Source organism: Oncorhynchus gorbuscha, linkage group LG10 (genome assembly GCF_021184085.1).
Source record: "Oncorhynchus gorbuscha isolate QuinsamMale2020 ecotype Even-year linkage group LG10, OgorEven_v1.0, whole genome shotgun sequence".
NCBI classification, from domain to species: Eukaryota; Metazoa; Chordata; class Actinopteri; order Salmoniformes; family Salmonidae; genus Oncorhynchus; species Oncorhynchus gorbuscha.
Window position 1 is genome coordinate 89,183,887 of NC_060182.1, and position 22,708 is coordinate 89,206,594.

The following is a 22,708-nucleotide window of genomic DNA, read 5'->3' on the forward strand; positions in this document are numbered from 1 at the left end:
GACAGTTCTGTTTTCTCCTTATTGCAGAATAATGTATTAGCCTACAGGTTTACCTCAGTATACTTGAATGAGTTCAACAGTATGGTCTATCCTTTCAGTCATGTTTGTTTTGGGGTTGACCTGGCTACTGTAGGTTAGGCTATATGCAGAAACAGGTGCACGTAGACCTAGGCCTTACTGCAGTAGGTTTTGCAGTTGCATGTACATTTTAATCTGAATTAATATAACTGTTCAAATTGAATTATTTATTGTATATCCCATCAACAAAACAGCATGCAATCCACCAGGTAAAATAATTGTTTAGTTCATCCACGATGTGTTTATTGACTGGTTTTGGTCACCCCTTTCTTAATTTATCCATAAACCTATCCAACAATGTCATTGTTTGTGCTGAAAGGGAACACGACTATTAAGTCATAGACAGCCCTATACTTATTTTATCGATGCAAACGTGTAAGATCAAGCAATGGAGCAATGCACGGAGCATGGGCAAACTCTGTTGACTGGTGGGGTGACGCCGTATGTCTAGAGTCGCATAACCAACGACGAGACGAGCGTGGGATCGGTCCCAATACTGCCGCTGCTGCCTGTCTCATTTGGAATAGCACGGAAAACCGTTCTTTTTTTCTCTACGTCCTGAAGAGGCCAATTTCAGGGATAGTCCCATTTGGGCATTCTTGATCATCGGAAGGTTTTTACGGTGTCTAACAGACGACAGTACAGACTGCCATTAGCGGTAGCATCTCCAAAATAAGGTAAGAAGCATTTGTCTGCAGCAGACACAGTGAATGTTGTTTTATGTTGTCATAGCATGTATTTTTAAAATTATTTTATATGATTGTCTAGAGACATAGGCTAATCATTTCCATTCACGATGTATCTCATACTGGGGGTATCCTGCCCTTAAAAACATTCGATTAATGAGATTTGGCGTTTTATTTGGGGGAGGAATTGTCACCTGCGCATCCATCATTAAAATGAATGCATAACGTTTTCAAAACATCCTGAGTTAATTCATTATATTGGGAAAATAATATGAAAATCGTGTTTTTCTCGTTGTTCTATTCAAATTTCATGAGAATGACCAGACAATCGTGTAATTTTATGGGTTGATTGTCAGTTTTTGTCATATTTTAAGATTATGCGCATGGTGAAAAATGACACGATAAATAGAGTGGTGTGATTTCAAGCGGGTTATCACTTACGAGGTTTAATTCCCTCTCCACTGCGTCGTTTCTATCGGAATGCACTTGCATACCTCTCTCTCTCTCTCTCTCTCTCTCTGTCCGAGCAGACTCGTACCATGAACTGGATAACTGAAACGACATGTTCTATCTGAAAATAAATAGCCTATATCTATCCACATCACATCACATCATGTTAGTTTCGCGCGTACATGTGAGGTGGACACCTATACCTTGTTAAATGTCTAACGACGTTAATCTTAGATGAACAAATAGACCGTAGGAGCCAAACCCATTTTCACCTTGCCCCTGATCATTTCTCTCTCCTATCTTCGCTCAATATGTTTCTCCTCAAGGTCATTCGATGCATAGTAGCCTAATGACATAGGCTAATTTTATGTTATGTAACATCTACATTATTCCAACACAAGCCTTTTGGTTGCATCATCTAAATATATGTCATTTTTTTATGAAAAATATCGTTTTCGCAAAATGTTGGGTATGCAACATAGCCTACATTGCAAATGAGCCAAGCCCATGTCAATATACTGTGCCTGTGTATCGTGTAATGGTTATGTATGTCAGGGATGTCGAACTCCTCCCATGGAGGCCCAAATGTCTGCTGGTTTTTGTTTTTCCCTTTCAATTAAGCCCTAGACAACCAGGTGAGGGGATTTCCTCACTAAATTGTGACCTTAACACATGGTTGTTGGTTCAAGCACAGTGCTCGCTGACCATGACTACATGACAATATACCGTATGCATATCCTACTGCATAGCCTACACCCAGGCCCATCAGTTATCCTGATCTCCCTCAATTGTCAATTTATAAATAGTCCCGAGATAATTTGATTTGGATGATGTTTTCCAGGACAGGTCAGGATAACATCTGACATTTCACATATAGGCTACAATATGAACACCCATATAGTTGACATTATATTCTGTGGTCAACAGATTTGCCAGACAGGTGTCAGCAGCAGCTAATGTTAATCCAGGCTGTGAGAATTGCACGTTTTTATTATTGAAGAGGATCAGAGAGCAGCTCACCAGATGGGCTGATTCCCTTGTTTATTCATTAGTCAAAAGGCTTTATATGATCACCGAAGTACCAACGATAGCCTGTTGCCCATTCACCCTAACGGCTACACACTGACTTCATCTAATCCCTCCACTGTGTGATGGATACCTTATCACTCACTCTGGTTCCATTAATGAATAGTTTCCTCTGGAGGTTTCTACATCGAGGTTATTAAACATAAACTGCAATTAAAAGCCCAGGTGTATGTCCCAAATGGCACTCTATTCCCTATATAGTGCACTAATTTTGAGCAGAGCCCTATAAATGGAATACGGTGTCATTTGTAAAGCATCCCATGTGTCAGGCTACAGGTAATCATGGAGCCAAACTTGGCGTACGACAGTCTGTCACACAAGACTACAGGCTACAGGTAAAATGCAGACCGGTGATGATCGAACGCTTGATGAAGTGGTCGTGCTGACGGCAGTGGTCCTGTCCGACACTGTGTGATGTCAGGCCAGATGCGATGTGGTGCCAACAGATTTAGAGAACACAAATAGAACACTGGCATCAGGCAGGGAAAGCATCTGTGCATGTCAAAATCAACCTCAATGAAATCAACCAAGCAATTCATTATTGTTGTTTTTTTGTTGTTGAATTCTTTACATAAGGACTGTTTGACACAAAACAGGTTTGAGAGCAAAATTTCCTATGAAAACCCTCCCATCATAATGCATTATAAGCATGTTTATAACATCTTATGCGCTATGCATAACGCACTATAATGCACAGCATACATTTGAATGTGTGATAGGCTTTTTCTATAACCATGATAGAAATAAAATAAAGGCATGTCTTACACACTGTGCTATATTGTACTACATGTTCGTAGAACAATACCTTGATGAAGGTTTATTGAGACCGAAACACTGGTCTATGATCTATTAAATGTGTGCTGGAGTTTCTTTTCTATTCAAAATAAATCCTTTCTGCACCACAGGCATCATGGGAAAACAGAACAGCAAGCTGACCCCTGAGGTGATGGAGGACCTGGTGAAGAGCACAGAGTTTAACGAACACGAGCTGAAGCAGTGGTACAAAGGCTTCCTCAAAGACTGCCCCAGCGGTAGACTGAACCTGGACGAGTTTCAACAACTCTATATCAAGGTGTGTATGAGGTGTGGTACACCCGATGCTGGAGAAATTATGTATATGATGTTATAAATTCTAGCTAGGGAAACGATTGATATCCTGATTATATAATGTGATTGTAAGAAACCTTTGTGAAGCTAGAACAGACAGAATCAGGGTTTGACTTCTCTATATTATAATTGTACTGTTGTTCATGTTTTCCCCGTCATATTAACCAATCATAATGCTAGTTAAAAATAGATGTTTTTAAATAGTTGGATATCACAGCTGTCTCTCAATAAATGTTTCAACCCTGCAGTTCTTCCCGTACGGCGATGCGTCAAAGTTTGCGCAGCACGCCTTCAGGACCTTCGACAAGAACAGCGACGGTACCATTGACTTCCGAGAGTTCATCTGTGCCCTGTCCATCACATCGCGTGGCAGCTTCGAGCAGAAACTCAACTGGGCCTTCAACATGTACGATCTGGATGGAGACGGCAAGATCACCCGGGTGGAGATGTTAGAGATCATCGAGGTAAGGAATAACACTGATGGCTGGCTTCCCGGACACAGATTACACTGTTTTAGTCCACTACTAGGTTTTAATCCGTGTCCGGGAACCAGCCCTATATGTTTTTTCATTTACTTGTACCCATGAAGCTTATACTAGCTGTTTAAGTTGTTTATCCAGTTTTAATTCATCAGCAGTGCATGTTATTTGAATGTATGCTACAAAGGCAAACATTGAGACAGAGGACGATCAAGTTTAGCCACCAGATAAATCAGGAGAACGTTTGTCCCGATGAGAGGCGTGGGATGTCCCTAGGGTGAGCAGCAGGTAAGGTAAGTGACCGTTGACAGGGGTGGGATGTCCCTAGGGTGGCCAGCAGGTAAGGTAAGTGACCTTTGAGAGGGGTGGGATGTCCCTAGGGTGACCAGCAGGTAAGGTAAGTGACCTTTGAGAGGGGTGGGATGTCCCTAGGGGGAGCAGCAGGTTAGGTAAGTGACCTTAGAGGGGGTGGGATGTCCCTAGGGTGACCAGCAGGTAAGGTAAGTGACCTTTGAGAGGGGTGGGATGTCCCTAGGGTGACCAGCAGGTAAGGTAAGTGACCTTTGAGAGGGTGGGATGTCCCTAGGGGGAGCAGCAGGTTAGGTAAGTGACCTTAGAGGGGGTGGGATGTCCCTAGGGTGACCAGCAGGTAAGGTAAGTGACCTTTGAGAGGGGTGGGATGTCCCTAGGGGGAGCAGCAGGTTAGGTAAGTGACCTTAGAGGGGGTGGGATGTCCCTAGGGTGAGCAGCAGGTAAGGTAAATTACCTTAGAGGGGGTGGGATGTCCCTAGGGTGACCAGCAGGTAAGGTAAGTGACCTTTGAGAGGGGTGGGATGTCCCTAGGGGGAGCAGCAGGTAAGGTAAGTGACCTTTGAGAGGGGTGGGATGTCCCTAGAGGGAGTAGCAGGTAAGGTAAGTGACCTTTGAGAGGGGTGGGATGTCCCTAGGGTGAGCAGCAGGTAAGGTAAGTGACCTTTGAGAGGGGTGGGATGTCCCTAGGGTGAGCAGCAGGTAAGGTAAGTGACCTTTGAGAGGGGTGGGATGTCCTTAGGGGGAGCAGCAGGTAAGGTAAGTGACCGATGAGAGGGGTGGGATGTCCCTAGGGTGAGCAGCAGGTAAGGTAAGTGACCTTTGAGAGGGGTGGGATGTCCCTAGGGTGAGCAGCAGGTAAGGTAAGTGACCTTTGAGAGGGGTGGGATGTCCCTAGGGGGAGCAGCAGGTAAGGTAAGTGACCGATGAGAGGGGTGGGATGTCCCTAGGGAGAGCAGCAGGTAAGGTAAGTGACCTTTGAGAGGGGTGGGATGTCCCTAGGGGGAGCAGCAGGTTAGGTAAGTGACCTTAGAGGGGGTGGGATGTCCCTAGGGTGAGCAGCAGGTAAGGTAAATTACCTTAGAGGGGGTGGGATGTCCCTAGGGTGAGCAGCAGGTAAGGTAAGTGACCTTTGAGAGGGGTGGGATGCCCCTGGGGGACAGCAGGTAAGGTAAGTGACCATTGAGAGGGGTGGGATGTCCCTAGAGGGAGTAGCAGGTAAGGTAAGTGACCTTTGAGAGGGGTGGGATGTCCCTAGGGTGAGCAGCAGGTAAGGTAAGTGACCTTTGAGAGGGGTGGGATGTCCCTAGGGTGAGCAGCAGGTAAGGTAAGTGACCTTTGAGAGGGGTGGGATGTCCTTAGGGGGAGCAGCAGGTAAGGTAAGTGACCGATGAGAGGGGTGGGATGTCCCTAGGGTGAGCAGCAGGTAAGGTAAGTGACCTTTGAGAGGGGTGGGATGTCCCTAGGGTGAGCAGCAGGTAAGGTAAGTGACCTTTGAGAGGGGTGGGATGTCCCTAGGGGGAGCAGCAGGTAAGGTAAGTGACCGATGAGAGGGGTGGGATGTCCCTAGGGAGAGCAGCAGGTAAGGTAAATGACCTTAGAGGGGGTGGGATGTCCCTAGGGGGAGCAGCAGGTAAGGTAAATGACCTTAGAGGGGGTGGGATGTCCCTAGGGTGAGCAGCAGGTAAGGTAAGTGACCGTTGACAGGGGTGGGATGTCACTAGGGTGACCAGCAGGTAAGGTAAGTGACCTTTGAGAGGGGTGGGATGTACCTAGGGGGAGCAGAAGGTAAGGTAAATTACCTTAGAGGGGGTGGGATGTACCTAGGGGGAGCAGCAGGTAAGGCAAGTGACCGATGAAAGGGGTGGGATGTCCCTAGGGTGAGCAGCAGGTAAGTGACCGTTGAGAGGATGTGGGGAGAAAATGTCAATTGGGGGAGTAGGTTGCTGACTATTCAACAGTCTGAGGGTAGAAACTATTGGCCAGTCTTCCAGTTTTTGCCATGATGCTCCTGTACTACCCACATCTGAGTGATTGAAGCAGGGAGAACAGGGCGTGGCTTGGATGCCTGATGATCATATTGGCCTTCCTGTGACACTTGGTGGTGTAGGTGTCCTGTAGGGCAGGAAGTGTGCACCCAAATGGTGCGATCGGCTGCACGTATCAACCTCTGACGTGCATTGCTGTCTGGGGTGGTGGAATTGTCGTACCAGGCTGTGATGCAGACTGACAGTAATGCTCTCGATGCTGCTCCAGTAGAACACTGAGGGGCCTCGGGGATAGCATCCTGAGGTTGAAAAGTTGCTGTCGTTTCTTCTTCTCCATGGTCTCCGAGTGGTTTGACCATTTCATCTTCTAGTTGTGTACACAGAGGAATTTGAAGTTATTGACTGTCTCCATGGCTGCCCTGTTGATGAGGATGGGAGTGTGTCCAGCCTGGTTCCACCTGAAGTCCACAGTCAGCTCCTTTGTTTTGCTAACGTTGAGGGAGAGGTTGTTTACCTGGTGCCACGCTGTCAGAGTGCCTACCTCCTCCCTGTCGGCCGTATCGTTGTTGTAGGTAATCAGGCCTACTGCTGTCGTGTCATCAGCTAACTTGATTATGGAGTTGGAACTGTGTGAGGCCAGTCAGTCGTGGGTATAAAGGGAGTACAGGAGGGGACTGAGGACGCACCCTTGTGGAGCCCACGTGTTGAGAATCAGTGTAGAGGTGGTAATGTTGCCTACTTTCCCCACCTGGGGGCTGCCCATCAGCAAGTCCAGGACACAGTTGAATAGGGATGAGTTCAGACCCAGGGCTGATTGTAATGAGCTTATAGAGCACTATGGTATTGAAGGCCGAGCCATACTCGATAAACAGCATCCTCAGATACAGTGCATTTGGAAAGTATTCAGACCTCTTGACTTCTTCCACATTTTGTTCCATTACAGCCTTATTCTAAAATTGATTAAATAAACAAAAAATCCTTATCTACACATAATACCCCATAATGACAAAGCGAAAACAGGTTTAGACTTTTTGCAAATGTATTTAAAAAAAAATTAAAACATTATTTACATAAGTTTTCAGACCTTTTGCTATGAGACTTGAAATGTAGCTCTGGTGCATCCTGTTTCCATTGATCAACCTTGAGATGTTTCTACAATTTGATTGGAGTCCACCTGTGGTAGATTTTATTGATTGGATACGATTTGGAAAGGCACACATCTGTCTATTTAAGGTCCCATAGTTGACAGTACATGTCAGAGAAAAAACCAAGCCATGACGTCAAAGGAATTGTCCGTAGAGCTCCGAGACAGGATTGTGTCGAGGCACAGATCTGGGGAAGGGTACCAAAAAAATGTCTTCAGCATTGAAAGTCCACAAGAACACAGTGGCCTCCATCATTCTTAATTGGAAGAAGTTTAGAACTAACAAGACTCTTCCTAGAGCTGGACACCCGGCGAAACTGAGCCATCGGGGCAGAAGGGCCTTGTTCAGGGAGGTGACCAAGATGGTCACTCTGTCAGAGCTCCAGCGTTCCTCTGTGGAGATGCGAGAACCTTCCAGACGGACAACCATCTCTGCAGCACTCTGCCAATCAGGCCTTTATGGCATGTCTGGCAGACATATCAGTGTGGATGACGGATCACCACCTCAAGCTGAACCTCGGCAAGACGGAGCTGCTCTTCCTCCCGGGGAAGGACTGCCCGTTCCATGATCTCGCCATCACGGTTGACAACTCCATTGTGTCCTCCTCCCAGAGCGCCAAGAACCTTGGCGTGATCCTGGACAACACCCTGTCGTTCTCAACCAACATCAAGGCGGTGGCCCGTTCTGTAGGTTCATGCTCTACAACATCCGCAGAGTACGACCCTGCCTCACACAGGAAGCGGCGCAGGTCCTAATCCAGGCACTTGTCATCTCCCGTCTGGATTACTGCAACTCGCTGTTGGCTGGGCTCCCTGCCTGTGCCATTAAACCCCTTCAACTCATCCAGAACGCCGCAGCCCGTCTGGTGTTCAACCTTCCCAAGTTCTCTCACGTCACCCCGCTCCTCCGTTCTCTCCACTGGCTTCCAGTTGAAGCTCGCATCCGCTACAAGACCATGGTGCTTGCCTACGGAGCTGTGAGGGGAACGGCACCTCAGTACCTCCAGGCTCTGATCAGGCCCTACACCCAAACAAGGGCACTGCGTTCATCCACCTCTGGCCTGCTCGCCTCCCTACCACTGAGGAAGTACAGCTCCCGCTCAGCCCAGTCAAAACTGTTCGCTGCCCTGGCCCCCCAATGGTGGAACAAACTCCCTCACGACGCCAGGACAGCGGAGTCAATCACCACCTTCCGGAGACACCTGAAACCCCACCTCTTTAAGGAATACCTAGGATAGGATAAGTAATCCCTCTCACCCCCCCTTAAGTTTTAGATGCACTATTGTAAAGTGACTGTTCCACTGGATGTCATAAGGTGAATGCACCAATTTGTAAGTCGCTCTGGATAAGAGCGTCTGCTAAATGACTTAAATGTAAATGTAAATGTAAATGGTAGTGGCCAGATGGAAGCCACTCCTCAGTAAAAGGCACATGACAGCCCACTCGGAGTTTGCCAAAAGGCACCTAAAGGACTCAGATCATGAGAAACAGGATTCTCTGATCTGATCAAACCAAGATTGAACACTGCCTAAATGTCAAGTGTCACATCTGGAGGAAACCTGGCACCAACCCTTTGGAAGCACGGTGGTGGCAGCATCATGCTGTGGGGATGTTTTTCAGCAGCAGGGACTGTGAGACAAGTCAGGATCGAGGGAAAGATGAACGGAGCCTAGTACAGAGAGATCCTTGATGAAAACCTGTTCCAGAGTTCTCAGGAACTCAGACTGGACCAAAGGGTTACCTTCCAACAGGACAACAACCCTAAGCACACAGCCAAGACAATGCAGGAGTGGCTTCGGGACAAGTCTCCGAAAGTCCTTGAGTGGCCCAGCCAGAGCCCGGACTTGAACCCGATTGAACATCTCTGGAGAGACCTGAAAGTAGCTGTGCAGCAACGCTTCCCATCCAACCTGACAGAGCTTGAGAGGATCTGCAAAGAATGGGAAAAACTCCCCAAATACATATGTGCCAGGCTTGTAGCGTCATACCCAAGAAGACTTGAGGCTGTAATCGCTGCCAAAGGTGCTTCAACATAGTACTGAGTAAATGGTCTGAATACTTATGTAAATGTGATTTCATTTTTTTTTGCTTTGTCATTATGGAGTATTGTCTGTAGATTGGTGAGGGGAAAAAAACAATTGAATACATTTTAGAATAAGACTGTAACGCAACAAAACATGGAAAAAGTCAAAGGGTCTGAATAGTTTCCCAATGCACTGTATGCAGTCCTTTTGTCCAGGTGGGTAAGGGCAGTGTGTTATGTTATATACATTTATATGTTACAGTGGGGAACATTGGTATATAAATTCAGAAGTATCAAGATTAGACTTTGAACATGTTAACGGACTAATAACCAAGACTGTGTGAAAATAGGTCTTTCTTGAATTCATTACACCCCTGTTCCTTTCTGTGGTATCGCCTCACCTATCAACCCTGGTTGTCTATAGGCCATATACAAAATGGTGGGCACTGTGATCATGATGAAGATGAACGAGGATGGCCTGACACCGGAGCAACGGGTAGACAGGATCTTCAGCAAGATGGATAAGAATAACGATGACCAGATCTCATTGGATGAGTTCAAAGAGGCGGCCAAGAGTGATCCGTCCATCGTGCTCCTCTTGCAGTGTGATATGCAGAAGTGAGAAGGTGCTCGTCTGTATAAAACCAGACATGCACACACTCTACGGACAGGCAGCACATGTTTTAAATGTTTCATTAAGTTCTTCTTCTTCTCAGCCTTTTCCACAGGAAAAAAAAATATGCTTGGACTATTTTTCAATGGACTTGCTTCTTGTGGTTGTATGCATGAGAATGTCAAATAGCGGAATAATTTTTAATATATTACTTTACACAGTATCATGATACATTTATATTTTATCGAACCTGACCTGCCAATGTGAATTGTGCACAAGTAATCCTATTCCACTTACCCATTCACTTTTAGGCTAGCTTGTATATCAGTGAAGCGCTATACATTGAATGATTCTGTTCCTGCAGTATTTAGATGATCCATGTCCACTGCTGCAGCTAGCTGCTAATGCTAATGCTTAACATGCTGGTAATGAACAATCATTCCTATCATCATTGTAACTTGTCTCTATTAATACCCAAACTTCTTGAGCTCTTGGAAAAATAGAGGAGATCCTTGTTCTTTCCAGATAAGGTGTTCTGTTCAGACTGACTGGAACTGATGTGTAGGTTCTAATATTTAAATGCATGTGTTTTGTGTTCAGACTCTATACTCGAACCTCTTGTTAAATTGTTGCATCTGCAAGCGGGGTATTCAAGGAGAACCCCCCCCCCCCCGAAAAGCGTTTGGTATTGTTGCATGGGATGTACAGTAGTGATTCACCAACCATTACATGATTAACCTTCTGTGGGCGGCTGTTGCCCTCATATTTAATAACGTATACATGTGGAATTAATGTGACACTTGAGTTCTTGAACGACAGATAATATGGGCCCTGGTTGTAACCCCTCACTCATACAGAAGATGTATCTGAAAATGTAGTAGTGAATTAAAGCACAGCAGTAATTGGAAAAACTAGAGAATAAATCTGCTGCTAATATACTACCCACTGGGCAGAAACTGGTTGAATCAATGTTATTTCCACATGTAAAAAAATATAATCAAATTGTTTTTTTTTAACCCAACTTTGAACCTAAATCCAATTGCATGGTGACATTTGTTGTTGATTTCACGTTAGTTGACAACTCAAACAAATGTAAATCAAAACTAGACGTTGAACTGATGTCTGTGCCCAGTGGTTATCCATTATATTATTCTGTTGCTATCAGTCAAAATCAATCAATCAATCACCAGGCCAATAATAAATCTATCTTCAATACCAGTCACCCATCACTCTTAGCATTGCTGGATACATTATACACCATAACATCCTAATAGGTTGGATTTCTCAGCCTGTACGTTTGCCCACTATTTACAATACAACGTTACGTCATACATATCACTACGGTTACCGTAACACAGCATGGCGTCTGGAGCTTGTAAATGAAGCGCTTATTTCCAGAGTAGAAAAGCCTTACATGAGTTCACCGGATATACTGCATTACTACCAACGGTACTTTTATATTAAACATTTTAAAAATTATCAAAAGGTTTCATCTTCTAATCTCAATCTACGTTTACAATGGTCTTTAAAAGATGCCGAATCCTCCACGAGATACAGGTGCTAGGCTGAAAACATAGCTTCTGAAACTAAAGGTTGTAGTCCTGTATCAAATTTACACCTATATGGATTACAGATATTGTGAAAATGTACTTTTTATTGAACATAACCAGACTGATTTACCACTTGGACGCTATGCAGGCATGTACTGGCAGACAGTCCACTTACTGTACCAATGGAATCTGGCCCCGTTTTCTCATAGTTCTGGATACAGCATCATGTGGACTTGAATGCTCATAGCTGTTTATTATCATTAGTCTATATTATTACTACATCAGGGTGATCCTAACTCCATGGCAACAATCTTTGTCAAGTAAATGTTTATACTAAATTTTTAAAATTAAAAAAAAAAGAAAAAAAAAGATAAGTGTATTTTGTTACCTTGGTTCTTTTTATGCATGTTGCATGTGTTGCACCCAAAATGGTTCCATTCTGTAGTACTAAAGAAACTCAATCAAATAAACATCTATGGGCTTTTACAAAAGGCACGGTCTGGTAAGTGTGATTCTATTTATTATCCAGGCAATCGAGAATGGTACATATTTTCTTGCTTGCTTATCCAACATTTTTTAAATGATGCTGTTTAGCAACCTGTTAGGTTCCAAACATATGCATGTGGTTGTTGTTGTTCCAAGGTGAATTATTGGCCTTTCAAGATTCTCTCATTTAAGATACAGGTATTTCCATTTGTTTATTTTTCCCCAATGTCTGTAATATGATGTATTACAACCAATGACAGTTGGATCAGCTAATATTTGTTAATCCATTTTATTGTAACAATGTAACAAGAATTAACATATAAATTAGGTTAGAAAAATTGGATGTGTAAAACATCTTTCAGTTGACAGTAGTTTAAAGCACATCATCAGCATTCAAATATTTTTAAAACCAAATACAGTAACCTAAACATATTACAGTTAAATCAATAGCAGGGTCGGGCAAATTGTTTATGAACAAGGAATGAAACAAAACATAATTCCCAATGTATCAAAATTATACAGTGTCTTACTAACTGTAATCAAAGTCAAAAGATATTTACATCTAGTGTACACATACAGTAAGCTGAAAAAAGTCAATCAACAAATCAGCCAAAACCACATTTACAGAATTACAAGCAATTAAAGATGCATTATGTAAAAATCGCTCTCCATTTCCTGGTTGCTAAAATTTGAATTGTCGACTACTTTCAGTTTATGTGACAAAACAAGCAAGTATAGTGTAGAGAATCATTGTACCATCTAAACAGCTGTGAAATATATTTTCCATTAAAAAAATATATTGTATTTTCAGCTATTTGAAGCTGGTGTACAAAACCGAAAGTAAAGAGACAAAACTTAAGAACGGGAAGCATAGACATAGCGCACATAGAACAGATCTGCCACTTCTTAGACTTGCTTTCAACGAGAACTATAACACACATTTCTAAGCAAATTTGGTTGGGTCACACCCAAAAAGATACATATTGCAGCTTTAATATGTAGAAAATGTGAAATATGCATAGAGATATGTGAAAGTAACGGTGTTGACAATACAACATAGATGTATCCACACAGCCACTATGAAAGTATACAGTCCTACATACTGTGTCATAAGGGGAATTCTTCATAATCCATCCGTCTGCATGGCGCACAACAATAAAGCAGAGTCTTAAGTCTCCCAGAGAGACTTACGTATTCACTCCTAGCAAAAATGTATAGAATGTGTTTAAAAATCCCACACTGTTCTAATGGCTTGTTCGGCATGACGATGGCCTAATCCACCATCTATCAGGGTTGTGGTCAACTCCATTTCAATTCCAGTAAATTCAGGAAGTACAAATTGGAATTTGGTTTACTAACCAAATTGACCCCAGCACTGACATCTATCATCTACCCCAGGTTTTCATCTCCTGTATGTCCTCCTGTCCTCTCTGGATCCTGCAGCTGGTGTATCTTGATGTGGTCACTTTTTGGCAAATTGCTGAAAGAAAAAAAGTGAGAGAATCCACCAACAACACACCTTTAATGTTCTGCATAAGATCAATAAGGGATAAGGGCAATATACACAATATAAGGGCAATATACACAATATAAGGGCAATATACACAATATAAGGGCAATATACACAATATAAGGGCAATATACACAATATAAGGGCAATAGACACATGTACAATGTCCTCCTCCTACCTGGTAGATAGAGGGGTGATGAAGAAGAACTGACGAAGGTGCTGCCGTTCTGACAGCTCCAGGAGGAGATCCAGTGAGATACGACGATTGTGCATGTCCTTTGAAAAACAAGTTGGAGACAATTTTTTTACCAGCGTTGATTCAGTAAGACCTACTATTTTACTATTTTGTTGGGATCCCCAATTAGCCGCTGTCAAAACAGAGGCTACTCTTCCTGGGGTCAAAACAGAGGCTACTCTTCCTGGGGTCAAAAAGAGGATATAAAAACAAGCAAAATATACTGAACAAAAATATGAATGCAACATGCAACAATTTCAAAGATTTTACTGAGTTACAGTTCATTCTAGACGATTCTGTGCTTCCAACTTTGTGGCAACCGTTTGAGGAAAGCCCTCAGCTGTCCACAAAGGGAGGTCCATACAGAAATAGCTTGCCGAGATCGGTGTGGAAGAACTTGACTGGCCTGCACAGCGCCCTGACCTCAACTTCATCACCTTTGGGATGAACTGGAATGCAGATTGCGAGCCAGGCCTAATCACCCAATATCAGTGCCCGACATTACTAATACCTATGACTGAATAGAAGCTATTCTTCGCAGCAATGTTCCAACATCTAGTGGAAAGTCTTCCCAGAGGACTGGAGGCTGTTATAGCAACAATGTTCCAACATCTAGTGGAAAGCCTTCCCAAAAGACTGGAGGCTGTTATAGCAGCAATGTTCCAACATCTAGTGGAAAGCCTTCCCTGAAGACTGGAGGCTGTTATAGCAGCAATGTTCCAACATCTAGTGGAAAGCCTTCCCTGAAGACTGGAGGCTGTTATAGCAGCAAAGGGGGGGACCAACGGCAAATTATTGCCCATGATTTTGGAATAAGACGTTTGACGAGCAGGTGTTCATACACTTTTGGTCGTGTAATGTCCCGAAAAAAAGAAAAAAAAGAAGGGGCCTCAGGATCTCGTCAAGGTATTTTTGTGCATTCAAATTGCGATCAATAAAATTAAAATGTGCTCTTGTCCGTAGTTTATGCCTGCCTATACCATAACCCTACGGGGCACTCTGTTCACAATGTTGACATCAGCAAACCGCTCACTCACACAACGTCATAGACATGAAATGCGGTTGTGAGGCTGGTTGGACATAAAGCCAAATTCTCTCATACGACGTCGGAGGTGGCTTAAGGAAGATAAACAAACATTCAATTATCTGGCAACAGCTCTCGTGGACATTCCTTCAGTCAGCCTGCCAATTGCACGCTCCCTCAAAACTTCAGACATCTGTGGCATTGTGTTGTGACAAAACTGCACATTTTATAATGTCTTTTATTGTCCCCAGCACAAGGTGCACCCAGAATTATTTTGGTAAAGAAGAAATGCTCACTAACAGGGATGTAAACAAATTTGGCATGGTGACTGGAGGAATGCCCACCAGAGCTGTTGCCAGAGAATTCAGATGTTTATTTCTCTACCATAAGCCACCTCCAAAGTAGTTTTAGAAAATTTGGCAGTACGGCCAATCGGCCTAAAAACTGCAGACCACAAGCAAGTATGCCAGCCCAGGACCGCTACTAGAGGTCGACCGATTAATCGTAATGATTTATGATTAATTAGGGCAGATTTCAAGTTTTCATAACAATTGGTTATCGTCATTTTTGGATACCGATTATGGCTGATTACATTGCACTTCACGAGGAGACTGCGTGACAGGCTGACTACCTGTTACACGAGTGCAGCAAGGAGCCAAGGTAAGTTGCTAGCAAGGATTAAACTTATCTTATGAAAAACGATCAATATTAACATAATCACTAGTTAACTACACATGGTTGATGATAGTACTAGTTTATCCATCTTGTCCTGCGTTGCATATAATCGATGCAGTGCCTGTTAATTTATAATCAAATCACAGCCTATTTCGCCATACAGGTGATGATTTAACAAGCGCATTCGTGCAAAAAAAAGCACAGTTGTTGCACCAATGTACCTAACCATAAACACCAATGTGTACCTAACCATAAACACCAATGTGTACCTAACCATAAACATCAATGTACCTAACCATAAACATCAATGTGTACCTAACCATAAACATCAATGTACCTAACCATAAACATCAATGTGTACCTAACCATAAACACCAATGTACCTAACCATAAACACCAATGTGTACCTAACCATAAACACCAATGTACCTAACCATAAACACCAATGTGTACCTAACCATAAACATCAATGTACCTAACCATAAACACCAATGTACCTAACCATAAACACCAATGTGTACCTAACCATAAACATCAATGTACCTAACCATAAACATCAATGTGTACCTAACCATAAACACCAATGTACCTAACCATAAACACCAATGTGTACCTAACCATAAACATCAATGTACCTAACCATAAACATCAATGTGTACCTAACCATAAACACCAATGTACCTAACCATAAACATCAATGTGTACCTAACCATAAACACCAATGTACCTAACCATAAACATCAATGTGTACCTAACCATAAACATCAATGTGTACCTAACCATAAACATCAATGTACCTAACCATAAACATCAATGTACCTAACCATAAACATCAATGTACCTAACCATAAACATCAATGTGTACCTCACCATAAACATCAATGTGTACCTAACTTTGGAACATCAATGCCTTTCTTAAAATCAATACACAAGTAGATCTTTTTAAACCTGCATATTTAGTTAATATAGCCTGCTAACCTGAATTTCTTTTAACTAGGAAAATTGTCACTTTTCTTGCGTTATGTGCAAGCAGTCAGGCTATATGCAGCAGTTTGGGCTGCCTTGCTCTTTGCGAACTGTGTGAAGACCATTTCTTCCTAACAAAGATCGTAATTAATTTGACAGAATTGTACATAATTATGACGTAACATTGAAGGTTGTGCAATGTAACAGCAATATTTAGACTTGGTTCTATATTTCACTGAAAGAATAAATAGCATTTTATTGATGACAATTTGAATGCACAGAGATACCGTGACGCAATCCTGAGGCCCATTCTCGTGGCATTCATTCGCCACCATCACCACGATAATGCACTGCCCCGTGTCGCAAGGATCTGTACACAATACCTGGAAACCGAAAATGTCCAAGTTCTTCCATGGCCTGCATACTCACCAGACACGTCACCCAATGAGAATGCTTGGGATGGTCTGGATCGATGTATACGACAGCGTGTTCCAGTTCCCGCCCATAACCAGCAACTTCTCACAGCCATTGAAGAGGATTGTGACAACATCACACAATTCTCTTCAATGGCTGTGCAAACAGCCTGATCAACTCTATGTGAAGGAGATGTGTCGTGCTGCATGAGGCAAATGGCAGTCACAACAGATACGGACTGGTTTTCTGATCCACACCCCTACCTTTTTTTAAGGCATCTGTGACCAACAGATGCGCATTCTCAGTCATGTGAAATCCATAGATTAGGGCCTAATGAATTCATTTCAATTGACTGATTTCCTTATATGAAATGTAACTCAGTCAAATATTTTAAAAGTTGTAATCTTCAACGATTTCAAAATGTCTCATCAGCACGTCAGCTCAAACTAAGGTCTTGGAGACGAGCATTAACTTTGATTAAATACTATTTTACAAACTATGTGAATCCAGGTGTATAAATAACAAGCATGCATGTAGGTCTCTTACCATGTAGACGTCAAACTCGTCCAGGCACCTGAAGGGGGACTCAGTGATCTCCCAGAGGGAGAGGATAAAACACACTGTAGAGAAGGATCTCTCTCCTCCAGACAGAGACCGCATGTCACTCATACTGTCGTTCTCACGGCCTGGCGGCTTCACCTGTACACACAGGCCCAGGAGGTTAGAGAGGACAGACAGACAACAGGACACATTGAGTTGGGGTTCACACCCGTAGCTTGAGTGTCTAGTTTGATCAGGTTGTTGTTATGTGGGTCCTGTTGTCTGTAAATACTGATGATTTAATGCAGTCTTAAACTCAGTCCTCTTGAATGCCAAACACATTCCTGTAAAAAGCTAAATAAATGAACTGAACAATTATTATGAAAATGTATTTGTCAAATTGATACTGCCGAATACAGATACTTTGTTTTATGTAAAAGCTACGGAGGCCATTTGAAAACTATGAGGATTAGCACACATACCGAGATGGACAGCGTCTCACTGTTGTGATCAAACATCATGGACCCGCAGCAATTCATCTTTATCAGGAAATTATTAAAGTATAACTTGCATCTCACAGAGAGGGACCTAGGTACATAAAAGTCAAGAGTGTGGGAATATTCAACATACGGTATTCGACAATCAGTATTACTAGGGCGAGTCGTGTACCAAAAGGGACAATCAGTATTACTAGGGCGAGTCGTGTACTAAAAGGGACAACCAGTATTACTAGGGCGAGTCGTGTACTAAAAGGGACAACCAGTATTACTAGGGCGAGTCGTGTACTAAAAGGGACAATCAGTATTACTAGGGCGAGTCGTGTACTAAAAGGGACAATCAGTATTACTAGGGCGAGTCGTGTACTAAAAGGGACAATCAGTATTACTAGGGCGAGTCGTGTACTAAAAGGGACAATCAGCATTACTAGGGCGAGTCGTGTACTAAAAGGGACAATCAGCATTACTAGGGCGAGTTGTGTACTAAAAGGGACAATCAGCATTACTAGGGCGAGTCGTGTACTAAAAGGGACAACCAGTATTACTAGGGCGAGTTGTGTACTAAAAGGGACAATCAGTATTACTAGGGCGAGTTGTGTACTAAAAGGGACAATCAGCATTACTAGGGCGAGTCGTGTACTAAAAGGGACAACCAGTATTACTAGGGCGAGTCGTGTACTAAAAGGGACAGCCAGTATTACTAGGGCGAGTCGTGTACTAAAAGGGACAATCGGTATTACTAGGGCGAGTTGTGTACTAAAAGGGACAATCGGTATTACTAGGGCCAGTCGTGTACTAAAAGGGACAACCAGTATTACTAGGGCGAGTTGTGTACTAAAAGGGACAATCAGTATTACTAGGGTGAGTCGTGTACTAAAAGGGACAATCAGTATTACTAGGGCGAGTCGTGTACTAAAAGGGACAGTCGTGTTCTAAAAAGCATGCTCAATGGAGATCATCCATTTGTACAGGCTTAAGCTTAATCTGTATCTGGGAAATGAGCCATAGAGTATTATTTTTGGGGTTTAGAGCGGTTTAAATAAATAACAACAGTCATGAGCAATTTTAAAGCGGAATTGTCCTTTATGAAATGCGTCAAATGATCACGAATTACCTGCGCATTATTTTGTACCGGGTCTGCCTGTCGGACATTATGTTGTCAAGACGATCTATGAACTTCTTCAGATCTCTCACTTGGTTTGATTTGTCCCTGTAGTTAGCCAGGGCCTCTGCATACTCTCTGGTGAGGAGAAAGATAGTTGAAGTCGGAAGTTTACATACTTACTTTGGAGTAAATTAAAACTCGTTTTTCAACCTCTCCACAAATGTATTTTTAAGAAACTATAGTTTTGGCAAGTCGGTTAGGACATCTACTTTGTGCATGACACAAGTAATTCTTCCAACAATTGTTGACAGACAGATAATTTCACTTATAATTCACTGTATCACAATTGCAGTGGGTCAGAAGTTTACATACTCTAAGTTGACTGTGCCTTTAAACAGCTTGGACAAGTCCAGATAATGTCATGGCTTTAGAAGCTTCTGATTGACTCAAATTATGTCAATTAGCCTATTGGAGGTGTACCTGTTGATGTATTTCAAGGCCTACCTTCAAACTCAGTGCCTCTTAGCTTGACATCATGGGAAAATCAAAAGAAATCAGCAAAGACCTCAGAAAAACAATTGGAGACCTCCACAAGTCTGGTTCATCCTTGGGAGCAATTTCCAAATGCCTTGAAGGTACCACGTTCATCTGTACAAAAGTATAAACACCATGGGACCACGCAGCCATCATACCACACAGGAAGGAGACGCGTTGTCTCCTAGAGATGAACGTACTTTGGTGCGAAAAGTGCAAATCAATCCCAGAACAACAGCAAATAACCGTGAGAAGATGCTGGAGGAAACAGGTACAAAATTATCTATATCCACAGTAAAACGAGTCCTATAACCTGAAAGGCCACTCAGCAAGGAAGAAGCCACTGCTCCAAATCCGCCATAGACTGCACATGGGGACAAAGATCTAACTTTTTGGAGAAATGTCCTCTGGTCTGATGAAACAGAAATAGAACTGTTTGTCCATAATGACCATCATTATGTTTGGAGGAAAAAGATGGAGGCTTGCAAGCCGAAGAACACCATCCCAACCGTGAAGCACAGGGGTGGCAGCATCATGTTGTGGGGGTGCTTTGCTACAGGAGGGACTGGTCCACTTCACACAATAGATGAAATCATAAGGAAGGAAAATTATGTGGATATATTGAAGCAACATCAAGACATCAGTCAGGAAGTTAAAGCTTGGACGCAAATGGGTCTTCCAAATGGACAATGACCCCAAGCATACTTCCACAGTTGTGGCAAAATGACTTAAGGACAACAAATTCAAGGTATTGGAGTGGCCATCACAAAGCCTCAATTCCATAGAAAATATGTGGGCAGAAATGAAGAAGCGTGTGTGAGCAAGGAGGCAGACAAACTGACTCAGTTACACCAGCTCTGTCAGGAGGAATGGAACAAAATTCACCCAACTTATTGTGGGAAGCTTCTGGAAGGCTACCCGAAACATTTGACCCAAGTTAAACAATTTAAAGGCCATGCTACCAAATACTAATTGAGTGTATGTAAACTTTGACCCATTGGGAATATGATGAAAGAAATAAAAGCTGAAATAAATCTCTCTACTACTATTTCACATTCTTAAAATAAAGTGGTGATCCTAACTGGGAATTTTTACTAGAATTAAATGTCATAAATTGTGAAAAGCTGAGTTTAAATGTATTTGGCCAAGGTATATGTAAACTTTCCACTTCAACTGTATATACAAAAGCCTTGAAAAGTAATATTTCCAAAATGCTTTGACACAGTAGGTATAGCATGTGGGAGCAGGCAGAAATGTCTTCTAACATCACAATCTCCATAACTCAGAACTAAAATCTTGCCTAATTTGGTGTTTACCTAATCTGTCCACGAGAGAGGAAACATTACAAGACGACAGACAGTTAAATGAGCAATGTTTTCTGAAATATTCATGCCGTTTGGATATGTACTGATGGAGCACCCTACCTAACCACCTGCTCGTGGTCTCCATGGCTACTCTCCTGAACGCTGATCTTCCTCCGTAACCTCGTGATCTCCACATCAATACTCCTGGCGCTGCGATCTACCTTTTGGCGCTCTGGGCTGATCTCTTTGGCTTTGGCCACAAATTCCTGTCAACAGTTTATAAACAGATTAACAACGGCCATTTACAGTATGTTCATTTCACCCCATTTGGCCCCATCATTGGTTTTTTATTTAGCAAAATAACATGCAGGATAACATGCAATAATTTAAATTCATCTTATATAATTCACCAATAAATATCCATATATGGGTTGATTTGTGTTTTTTTGAGGTCGGTTCTGTTTTGGTTAGATTATTTGGGTTGAATGCTGTAACACAGAATAAAACAACAAAAGTCCCATGATGATAGGGACTGTCCATTACTGCTTATTACTTATTAACCATCAGTTATTCACATTACTTTAATATCTCAGTTGTGTATATTAGGCTACATTTGTTTTATGACTATTATTTAATTCCAAGAATAATTTTATGACCGCTGGCTGAAGACCAGCTATCAATCACTTAGATAATGTATTTTCAGGTAGTGATATGCTAAGCAACTGCTCTCTAGAACTGCTCTCTAGATCCCCTCACAATCACGATAAGTCGCTAAGCAACAGCTGCTCTCTATATCACATCACGATGAGTCGCTAAGCAACAGCTGCTCTCTATATCACATCACGATAAGTCGCTAAGCAACAGCTGCTCTCTATATCACATCACGATGAGTCGCTAAGCAACAGCTGCTCTCTATATTACATCACGATGAGTCGCTAAGCAACAGCTGCTCTCTATATCACATCACGATGAGTCGCTAAGCAACAGCTGCTCTCTATGTCACCTCACGATCAAAATGCATCGCTAAGCTACAGCTGCTCTCTATATCACCTCACGATCACGATACGTCGCTAAGCAACAGCTACTCTTGATCCCCCCTCACGATCACGATACGTCGCTAAGCAACAGCTACTCTCTATATCACCTCACGATTACAGTACGGAAAAATATACTATATGGAATTCAAATAATTGAACCGACGTTGGTTAATTAGTTGTTTAAAAAAAACATTTTGGTTAATCGCTCAGCACTAGGGTTAATTCTAACATTGGGACAAATATTATTGCTTACTGTGACCTCCTCTTCTTTCAGAGCCAGATCACTTCTCATAGCCTGCATGTTGTCCTGATGATCCTTGAGTTTCTTCTCTAAGATCTTCAGGCTTCGTTCCAGTTTACTGCACTGTGCTTCAGCCTTACCCTGTTCCTCCTGATCAGTCAAGAACAAAACAATAACACACAAAGCACAACGTCATCACAAACAGTTCTGTGTTTGTACCCAATAACTCACGTTTCTTTAGGTACCATTTCAACTATTAAAGTTACTCTGGATAAATGTGTCTGTCAAGTGGCATTATTAAGCGCTGTCATCTTTACAGCATCAGGCATTCCAAACATGTCTACAGTACCTTCAGTGGCTCTGTCTCCTCGGCCAGCTGTTCTATCCTGTTCCTCACGTCAACATACTGGCAATCAACTTCCTTGGAAGTTCTCTTATGCTCCTCCAGCTCCTCCTTCGCTTCCTCCACAGTTTTCTTCTCACCGTCGATTCTCTGCTGGTTCTCTTGAGCCACTTCTTCCTGTAGCATTTGATAAAGTTAAACGTTTAAATTAAATGCACCGTGTTAACACTTCAATCAATCCCAACCAACATAGATCATCTCTACAGGAAATCATGGCATCATTT

The 22,708-nt window shown here is 42.6% G+C and overlaps 2 protein-coding genes across 3 annotated transcripts in view; one reads left to right on the forward strand and one right to left on the reverse strand.

Moving 5' to 3' along the window:
- The first annotated feature begins 515 nt into the window (after window positions 1-515).
- Window positions 516-12,008, forward strand: vsnl1b (visinin-like 1b). The gene is made up of 4 exons (XM_046367404.1): window positions 516-755; window positions 3,206-3,372; window positions 3,656-3,871; window positions 9,775-12,008. Exons 2-4 carry the CDS (start codon window positions 3,211-3,213, stop codon window positions 9,970-9,972), a joined length of 576 nt encoding a protein of 191 aa, XP_046223360.1. The 5' UTR covers window positions 516-755; window positions 3,206-3,210; the 3' UTR covers window positions 9,973-12,008.
- Window positions 12,009-12,817: 809 nt separating this feature from the next.
- The window catches only part of smc6 (structural maintenance of chromosomes 6), a 37,282-nt gene continuing 27,391 nt past the window's right edge, over window positions 12,818-22,708 (reverse strand). For both annotated transcript variants that reach the window (XM_046367406.1, XM_046367407.1), the window contains exons 20-27: window positions 22,431-22,601; window positions 22,094-22,231; window positions 20,924-21,069; window positions 18,975-19,100; window positions 17,846-17,951; window positions 17,370-17,522; window positions 13,688-13,785; window positions 12,818-13,479 (exon numbers count right to left, since the gene is read on the reverse strand). In XM_046367406.1, coding sequence (XP_046223362.1) covers window positions 13,389-13,479; window positions 13,688-13,785; window positions 17,370-17,522; window positions 17,846-17,951; window positions 18,975-19,100; window positions 20,924-21,069; window positions 22,094-22,231; window positions 22,431-22,601 — 1,029 coding nt within the window. In that variant the 3' untranslated portion in view covers window positions 12,818-13,388. The remainder of the gene's footprint in view (window positions 13,480-13,687; window positions 13,786-17,369; window positions 17,523-17,845; window positions 17,952-18,974; window positions 19,101-20,923; window positions 21,070-22,093; window positions 22,232-22,430; window positions 22,602-22,708) is intronic.

Excerpts from the sequence above, each read along its gene's own strand:
- vsnl1b (XM_046367404.1), top strand. The coding sequence starts at position 3,211 with ATGGGAAAACAGAACAGCAAGCTGACCCCTGAGGTGATGGAGGACCTG. Across the intron at positions 3,373-3,655 it reads TTCAACAACTCTATATCAAG|TTCTTCCCGTACGGCGATGC; the intron begins GTGTGTATGAGG and ends TCAACCCTGCAG. Across the intron at positions 3,872-9,774 it reads AGATGTTAGAGATCATCGAG|GCCATATACAAAATGGTGGG; the intron begins GTAAGGAATAAC and ends GGTTGTCTATAG.